Source organism: Antedon mediterranea, chromosome 10 (assembly GCF_964355755.1).
Source record: "Antedon mediterranea chromosome 10, ecAntMedi1.1, whole genome shotgun sequence".
In the NCBI taxonomy this organism is placed as follows: Eukaryota; Metazoa; Echinodermata; class Crinoidea; order Comatulida; family Antedonidae; genus Antedon; species Antedon mediterranea.
In genome coordinates, this window is record NC_092679.1 from 2,840,258 (window position 1) to 2,849,303 (window position 9,046).

Genomic DNA, 9,046 nt, shown 5'->3' on the forward strand with positions numbered 1-9,046 from the left:
ACTATGAAATTAATTTATTTGTACAGTTCTAAATTATTTTGTAATAAAACTTTTAGAGTAGTTAAAAAAATGACAGTAAAAATCAAAACACATCAAATTCATACTCTCTGTAGACTTGCCCAAAGTCCACCAGTTTTGATTTTTGTCTAGAGAGAGCTCAGGTATTATACATATGAAATGCCATATGTGGTAAAATATTATAATATTTTTTTACCAATATTAAGTTGAAATTCAGTCTAAAACCAAGTATTATACATATGAAATGCCATATGTGGTAAAATATTATAATATTTTTTTACCAATATTAAGTTGAAATTCAGTCTAAAACCTATTAACCTTTCGGCAATTAAAAGAGTCAGTTGCGACATTGAAAGTCGCTAGTGTAACTACTGTAGTAAACAACATAAAGTAAAGCGCAAACAGACAGACTGTACTTCATTAATTTATTCAAAATAAAAGTATAATCAAGCTACAATCTCATTCAAGAAAAAAACTGTTTAAATATTTCAGATGCTTGAGTTTCTTCGTAATTCTTTACTACAAAATTAGAACCATTGTTTGCACCTGCTATCATGGCAGAAAGATCTGAAACAAAACAAATTGTTGTTAAAAAAAACTCTGATAAAATATAGAGGGGGCTATAAAGGTTATTGCATATACCATGTTTGTATATAATATTTTACTCTTTCAAAAGACCTAATATTGTCGTCATAGTCTAGCTTACGTTTTCCACTTTCAGGTCTGAAAAGGCACAAAATCTTTTTGTTGAGTGCAACTGCTCGGCCAATCTCATATCCTACGCCAAGGGAAGGCTGCGTCACCTCGGCAACAATAGCTGCAAAATGTAAATAATTCAAACATTAAATTTGTTTTATTCTTGTACTGTTTTAGTAGGGATAACGATGCAAAATTAAATTTTGTTATTTTTAAACCAATTTAAATATTATATGTTAGTATTTTGTTTCAATATTCCAATAAAGAAAGAATTACGAAAATCTGACTTGTAGTTTTCGAAATATAGGGTCTAAAACATCGCCGAAAATGATCGTTTTTGGCCACGAACGTTGTAAACAAATTGCGCCCTCAGTCGACAATTGTATGAACCACACCGTTTTTCGCTAAAATAATTACATATAATTACGTTTTATAGTAATTTATTTTATATATCAACATTGGAAATATCAATAAAATATATTATTAAATGTTTACAAAATATATAAAGTTGTTTATTTAACGGAATTCGTACAAATTCATTGCTCTAAATTTGTGTAGTAACGATCAGTACAGACAGACCATGTGACTTCGCAGTACACGCGAGAGAAAACATTCCGCTGTGGGTGATTCGCGTCCACCAATCAAATAGCCAGAATCCAAAATCATTCAACCGTGAGCTCTGCCGATCGCGGGAAATCTCAGCTTTGATTGGATTACGATGACATCATATCACAAAATGGTGGTTTTGTAGTTGAGCCTCACATAATTTTCACAATTTTATTTCAAAAATGAAATAAATAGACCTTCTTTATGGTATGTCTGATTTTTCTCTAAAAGATTTGAATAATAAAGGCTTCATATCGAGAAAAAACCGTTTTTTTGGCACTTATAATAAATATTTCTCAGAGAAAAAAGCACATGGCATGTAGAACTATATTATCTTGGCGTAGGAAGACAAACAAATCCCAGGTCATGAGAGGCTCAACTACAAAAACAAGGTTGAATAGGCAGTCGAGCAGCAAAGTGCTCATTTAACCGTTAAAACGCTGTTTTTTAACTGCGCAGGTCACTGAGCATCGCCAAGTTATAGTGACTTCCGGTTCGCTTTTCACTTCGCGGCAAGCATTTTGCATGGGAATACCCTTACAAATCTGCTGCAATTTCCACCATCCGGGTTAAATTATATCTTTCTATATTTGGAAATTGTTACTCCTAATATGGAAGATTATTCCCGCCACAAAATTTTGGTATAAATAGCCCAGGAAATGACGACAGAGCTTATTGAAGAAAAAAGTGCAGATGGAGGTGTTCGTTGAGGTAGGCTACATGATTTATTTGTTTGGTTTCGTAGGGAATCCGGCACTTTTCTCATCAGCACGGAACCTTTATAAAAACTTAGTGGTTGGTTATTAGGTTATTAATCTATCTTTTCTGAAAGTTTAAGCTTGGTTCAGCTTGTGGGACGGATTCAATATCCGTTCAAAGCTGGGGATATATTCTAAGCAGACTCCATCTTGGATTCGTATGTTTAGTACAGGCCGTGTGGTTGAGTAATTTCAATCCTTCAAAATCACTATGTGCAATCCGTTTTTAAACCAATTAATATACCAAAATATGTTATTAGTAGCTTTATTATTTTGGATTTGGTGCTAGTTTGGTAAATATTGCAATATAATTGTAGATTATTTGGTTGTAAAAAAATGTACCCAACTTGTAGTATTATCTAGGCCTAGGCTAGGCCTAGCCCATTTGACGGAAACCCAGTGCTATTTGTTGGCGGATAGAGAGGGCCGCAGGCTAGTTTTTAGTGGCATATCGCCGACTTATTATAATCAATGTGAAGCCATATTATTATTATGTTTAAAATGTTGAATCTATATCCACTGGATTATGGATATATATCGTCGGATATTTAAAGAAAGGCCTAGTTTAATTTAGGACTATATTACGGGAAATTCTTTGCCAAAGAAAAGAAAATACGTTGTGGCTGTTGGAGGTTTGTAAATATATGACAATAATGTAGCCTAGGCTAGGAAGGACTGTATGTAGGTAGGAATGAGGTAATTTGGATGGTCGTACATATGATATTTATATATACAGTATTGTGTATAGTAGTGATCATGGCGACAAAATTTAGGATGACTAAAGTCGACATTAAAATTATTTAACTATGAATAGCTCATTATTGGTGTTTTTTTTTTCTTTCAGGTTTCTAAGAATAAACTATCCGACTTGTGATTCATCTTGTGCTGCAAAAACAATCCTATTTTGATATTTGTAAATTGATGTACGTAACAGATGTCTTTAAAAATAAAAAAAAAATAAAAATTTTTATTATCGCGATGATTAAACTCAAATATTGACATATAACTTGATATTTTAGCCTGAGCAAGATAGTTTGATAGGCATATTTTACTTCGATGTAAATAAGATATTACATGTTATACTGTATGTAAAATACTTTTTTGTAAATAAAATTATTTAATGGTGGTTAATTTATTAACTTGTTAATTTGTTTGTTAGTTATGATGTTATACTATTAATTATTTAGTTATTTAGTAACCAAATAATAATAATATTTACTTCTTCTTGGATAAAGTTAAAGCAAAATAAGCAATAATAAAAATTAAATATTTATTTTGCCATAAAGAAAGCAAAAACTAAACATACAGTACTATATGTACAGTAATACCATGGACCTATAGGTCCATGGTAATACATACTGTAGTATTGAGCACCAGTAGCAGAGACGTCTGGACAATCGAATATAATCGTTATCAGCTGTCTGGGTACCCAAGGCTAGTGCTAGAAAATGGCGAAAATTCGTGTATTCATTCGCCGTCAGCGAAATGAATCCGGCACTTTTCTCATCAGAAGCAAATCAACAAATCCTTTTATCAGTTTGTTTTGATATATAATCTGGATAATATATATTAAAATGGCCTTGGTTCAAGCATGTTTAACAGGTAAAATCAGATTTTTTCCTACCTAGGCCCCTTAGCACTGCGGTACCCTACGCCGTGTGGGGGAACCGATCTCGGCAGTATTTCTTAAGTAGCCTATCTTTCGTAAAATCCTTAGTTGAATTTTATTAATATAAATTTAATTGTATGAATATGCTATTTAAATGTTATTGAAATTTTTTTTTGCTGCATTTTGTAATTCCGCACTACTTGCTTTATCGCGATTCCAAGATGGCGGCAATTCAAATTTTGATTTGGTAATAATTCGCGAGGTCAACCACTTTGCTGCCCGACTGTAGGGTTAGGTCACTGGACCGTTCGAAGGTTTTTGAGTAAACAATCTACCGCGTATGGTCGTACGCGCTAGACAGTAAGATATTTTAACCACATTTTTTACATGTTTGGTTGAATGTAATGAAGATAAAAAATAGTTGATCTTATGGAATGATATGTAAATAAATAAATACTCAAAAGAATTATGTTTACAGTTCAATTATTTTCAGAATAATACTACATAAAAATGTGTTTACCAATGGACAAATAATCGCGTCAATGACATAGCGCGCATGGTAACGTACGCGAAGTTGAATCGTGGCAATAACAATGGAGTCAACTCTCGGTAACCCTAGTTTTAGTGTTAGAGGTGCAATAGTGTTTGGTGGTCCAATAGTGCTTGGTGGTGCATTAGTGCTTGGTGGTGCAATAGTGCTTGGTGGTGCAATAGTGCTTGGTGGTGCAATAGTGCTTGGTGGTGCATTAGTGCTTGGTGGTGCATTAGTGCTTGGTGGTGCAATAGTGTTTGGTGGTGCATTAGTGCTTGGTGGTGCATTAGTGCTTGGTGGTGCAATAGTGTTTGGTGGTGCATTAGTGCTTGGTGGTGCATTAGTGCTTGGTGGTGCAATAGTGCTTGGTGGTGCATTAGTGCTTGGTGGTGCATTAGTGCTTGGTGGTGCATTAGTGCTTGGTGGTGCAATAGTGCTTGGTGGTGCAATAGTGTTTGGTGGTGCATTAGTGCTTAGTGGTGCAATAGTGCTTGGCAGTGCAATATAGTGCTTGGCGGTGCAATGGTGCTTGGTGGTGCATTAGTGCTTGGTGGTGCAAAAGTGTTTGGAGGTGCAATAGTGTTTGGTGGACGCAGGCAGTCAATACTTGTTCTTGTTATCTCTTTATACTTTTTCTTCAAAACTTACCATCGCTTGATATCAACCAATCCATATCCCTGTCATGTATTCCTTTATCATCTAATTTTTCTATAATAAATAATTAATATAAATTTGTATTTAAAAGAGTATGATGATATTCTGAGTATGTATGGGCTTAATTTAATAATATATGTAATCAGATTGATGTAATTGTTGAACAATGTTTCTAACCTTTTTCGAAGAGGTCTTTATCAGCAATGTGTTCAGTGAGAACTTCCCCATACTGCCTCAGGTTATTAATAAGTCTCTCATACAAGTCACGGTCATCTCTTCCTCCTCGAATGCTTCCACAGAAATAGATTTTCCTTGTCATTCTGATCATGGAAGGAGGCCCTCTAACTGCTGAATGAAAAATGAATGAAATAAAATATCTTTTATTTTTAGTACACCCTACTACTATCTAGCCTAGGCCTAGTATAATATAAGTATACCACCTCCTCGGCGGCTCTTCTACCTAACTCTACCTCTGACAATTGGTAAATAGTAATTATAGTTTAAGATTAAACTAGTCTTAATTCTGGAATCTTTATTCTTTATTTAATCGATTACTTAAACTTTTAAACAACACAAAATGCATATTAAACATACCTTTTCTCAATACAGTAAATGTGATCACAAATTCCGCGCGAAAATGTAACGCTTGAACAAACAGAAACAATTTTTGCTGCCCTCTACCGCCATTACATACACGCGAGACGAGTAACAAAGGTCATACGCTAGTTTAAAATGGCAAAAGCGGGATTTCAAAGTAGTCAAGAAATGTTGATTGATAAAACATGTTTTGTCAAATTTTCCGGCCATGTTGCCCCTTACATTAGGGCAACGTTAGTTAAGGAGGTAATGAAGTATCTTTTGTACCATTGTCATCAAATACAAATGCCATTTGAACAAATAAAATACGACTTGGAGTCACCCAAAAAGGTAGGTTCAGCAGCATCATCCCGCTAACAATACGCGTAGTAAGAAAGCGGATACTCCGGCGGTAGGCGCAATCCTCAGTAGGCCTAGCTAGTCTAGGAGGCTAGTTGAACTACGTATATAAAAAGCCTAGGCTAAATTAGATTTTCAACAAAGTTTTCACTAAAACTAAGGCTAATGTAGGCCTAGCTAGGTGTACTACTAGAGACTAGAGTCTAGGCCTACCTAGGTCTATTATTAAACATAGGAAGAAATATTTCCTCTCTCTAGGCCTAGGCCTAGCCTTCTAGTACTAGTAGGCTAGGCCTATTCTTAGTATTGTTTTCTTTTATGAGTGGGGTTGATGGTGTACAGAAAATTAAACAAAAGATAATGACACATTTTGAAGTTAAATTAGACATGGCCTTGTCCTGCCTAGTCCTACCTAGGTGCCTCAATAAAATAGCTCCTACTCCTAGGCTGTATTGTTAGTATTAGTCCTAGGTCTAGCTCTAGGCATATATTTATAGAATAGTAGTTCGAGCTTATTTATACTTTTAAATTAAGTTATGATATAGCCGGGCAAGTCCTACTCCTACTTGGCCAATACCAATAATATAAGAGAATAATAATACAGTGTACTACTGTACGAAGAAGTAGTAGCCCAAGATAGTACTACTACTGTACTTGTTCAAATTCTAAATAGTTAACACCTTTAAAAAAAAAACAATCACTATAATAAGAAAAGCACTCAGTCAGGTCTTTAGGAAATAGTAAAATTTAATTGTTAGGCCTGTCATTAAGTATTACTGTTAAAGCCTATTAAATAATTAGTAGGCTTGGCTAAGAATTTAATATAAATGTTTGGTGCAACAGTGCTGTTTTTTTCTATTTATTCAAGGATCCTAATTGCAAAAGACCTTTAATGGAAGTTAAGAATGCTAAAAAACTAGTTGCCAACCTTGAAGAAATATTTTCACACATCGACATGTTATTCTCAGTGGCTTGCGTTCAACGTTTTGCGATCATTTTTGGCGCAACGATTGTAAGCCCAAAAGAAGTGTACCATATGACTATAGCGGACAACTCCGGTTCTACAGGCGATTCGTTACGGACTAAAACATGTGTACGTACGTTAATGAAAGAACTTATAACATCCGAGGCATTACTGTCAGTTAAAAAAACATCGGGGAAAATTTCACCTCCTACGAAGATGTTCCTTCTCGTCTATGCGCATAGAAATTCGGGAATTGAATGGTTTGTGCCAATTAATTTTACCGGGCCTAAACGAGGTGAGCAGTTTTGGATAAAGTTAGAACATGGAGGCGTTAATATAGAAGATGATGTACCTGCCAATATTGCAGATGATCAAGATCATTTTGATAACGATGATTGGATTTGGTTTAAAGCACCTGTAGATGTTAAAGGATTTCTAGAGAAAGCAACAAATTCTTCCAACATCTTTCAGTTATGATGATGTCATAGTGATGTCATTAGTGCAATTAATATGTTTTTTTATTTTTATATGATAATATACTGTGAGTGTAATACTGTAATTACAATGCAAAAATTATCATTCAATTGTAAAACATAATAATTATATAATATACAGGCAAAAAAAAGCAAGCAGCGAAAAGAGTTACTATATTTTAAAAGTGATTTAAATTATTTTTTATACAAGAAGAATATTTGAGATATGATACATCATGATTAGTGTTTAATTTTAACACAGTGTCCAGAAAGTAATATATTTTGGTGTTTTTTAAAAAACACCAAAACTGTACCTCTTTATAATATTTGTTGAAATCTGTAATAGATCATCCCAATTAATAATATTATATGTGATTGTATTCAAAATTTAAACTCGTTGTTTAGTACTGTACCACCATAGAAATATTATTTCTAACATCTTTGTTGGTACTCTATGGTACCGTGCCACGCGGTGCACATGGCATGGATGCAGTGTATTTTTTTTTCCTTTTCAAAAACTTTTATTTTTTTTCATTTTGTCAAAAACATTACACTTTACAAAATGAAACAAAAAGGAAAACCAAAGACGTTTGAGGACGTCACATTATCTCAATCGTCATTCTATCTTTTCTTATCTATTTAAATGTTTGATTATACCAAAATACTTCATCATAATCATTTCTTAGTTTAAAACAGGCTATTATAACACCTTGTGTCAATAATGATTACCAAGTTTTGCATTATCAACTATTATATAACATCTTGTCAATAATGATAACCAAGTTTTGCATTATCAACTATTATATAATATCTTGTCAATAATGATAACCAAGTTTTGCATAATCAACTCCTATACCTTGATTTGTATACAAAGTCAAATCCTTTCCCCCATATCCATATTTTTTGACCCAGGTTACAAAACAATATAAGAGAAATAAATTTTTCAAATTTACTAAGGCGTAATATTAAAGTTGCTTGTGGGTGTATTTCATTTCAATTGTTGTTATCTCTTTCTAATAATGGTTCCCATTTTTTAATATGGACATTATACTTATTTCTATTTTTTTGCGATATTATTCTCAACATTTTCTGTAAAGAATACCCATCTTTTAAAGTGAATGAAATTAAGAGGAATTTCATGAATCTTGCATTTATATATATCTCTTAGTAAGAAGTAAATTCATATTAACAAAAGTTGAATATTTATATTAAAAAATACCAAACCATATGTCTATATAATTTATTTTAATAGTGATGTCTAATTTCCTGAACCAATAAAACACATCATCCCACAATTTAGAAGTTTTCTCACAAGACCGTATTAGATGTTCTACTGTTTCTTTTTCCTTACTACAATTTTGTGCAATAACTCATTTGTAGGAAGAATTCTATGTATAAATCTGAATTGCAGGTACTGTACAGTATTTTGGTATCAAGAGTACATTCATAAGGCATCCTATAAATTAAACTCCAATTAACCTTAACAAGATCAGGCTCAGATTCATTACTCCATTTTCTACAGGCCTTTGGGGTTGTCTTAAATATATTATTGAGCAAATCATACACAAAGGCTGTTGTTTTTTTTTTAAATTCCATTAATTGTAATAAAACTGGCGATTCTCTTGTAGGGCTGGGATTAGCTATTAATTTGTCCCGGTAATTTTGAGAGATAACATTAATTAAACCAAAAAAAAAAATGAAATTGCAATTTATAGCATAGGTATTTTTAAATTCAGTATATGTCATAAAGCGTTGGTTGTTCTGAAATATAATTTACACCTTTTAAGCTCCATGATCTAT

At 33.1% G+C, this 9,046-nt stretch overlaps 2 protein-coding genes across 3 annotated transcripts; one reads left to right on the forward strand and one right to left on the reverse strand.

Annotated features, from left to right (window-relative positions):
• Positions 1–458: 458 nt before the first annotated feature.
• On the reverse strand, positions 459–5,507 carry LOC140060796 (putative 2'-deoxynucleoside 5'-phosphate N-hydrolase 1). Of its 2 annotated transcripts, none has more exons than XM_072107145.1 (5): positions 5,468–5,507; positions 5,051–5,221; positions 4,868–4,927; positions 725–835; positions 459–585 (listed from the first exon to the last, which is right to left on the reverse strand). In XM_072107145.1, the coding sequence occupies exons 2-5, from the start codon at positions 5,199–5,201 to the stop codon at positions 482–484; spliced, it is 426 nt and encodes a 141-aa protein (XP_071963246.1). In that variant the 5' UTR covers positions 5,202–5,221; positions 5,468–5,507; the 3' UTR covers positions 459–481. The 2 variants fall into 2 exon arrangements, with proteins under 2 accessions (XP_071963246.1, XP_071963247.1); XM_072107146.1 differs by having other exon boundaries at positions 5,051–5,218; positions 5,468–5,504.
• A 91-nt stretch (positions 5,508–5,598) lies between these two features.
• LOC140060571 (MAD2L1-binding protein-like) lies at positions 5,599–8,139 on the forward strand. Its single transcript, XM_072106845.1, has 2 exons — positions 5,599–5,800; positions 6,678–8,139. The coding sequence occupies exons 1-2, from the start codon at positions 5,606–5,608 to the stop codon at positions 7,248–7,250; spliced, it is 768 nt and encodes a 255-aa protein (XP_071962946.1). The 5' UTR covers positions 5,599–5,605; the 3' UTR covers positions 7,251–8,139.
• The last annotated feature ends 907 nt before the right edge of the window (positions 8,140–9,046 follow it).

What these genes read in the sequence shown, in the direction of transcription:
- LOC140060796 (XM_072107145.1), bottom strand. Translation starts at nt 5,201, where the DNA reads ATGATCAGAATGACAAGGAAAATCTATTTCTGTGGAAGCATTCGAGGA. An exon ending in TTGGTTGATATCAAGCGATG is followed by an intron (nt 836 to 4,867) that starts GTAAGTTTTGAA and finishes TACATTTTGCAG; the next exon opens with CTATTGTTGCCGAGGTGACG. An exon ending in CAGACCTGAAAGTGGAAAAC is followed by an intron (nt 586 to 724) that starts GTAAGCTAGACT and finishes GTTTTGTTTCAG; the next exon opens with ATCTTTCTGCCATGATAGCA.
- LOC140060571 (XM_072106845.1), top strand. Translation starts at nt 5,606, where the DNA reads ATGGCAAAAGCGGGATTTCAAAGTAGTCAAGAAATGTTGATTGATAAA. An exon ending in ACTTGGAGTCACCCAAAAAG is followed by an intron (nt 5,801 to 6,677) that starts GTAGGTTCAGCA and finishes TATTTATTCAAG; the next exon opens with GATCCTAATTGCAAAAGACC.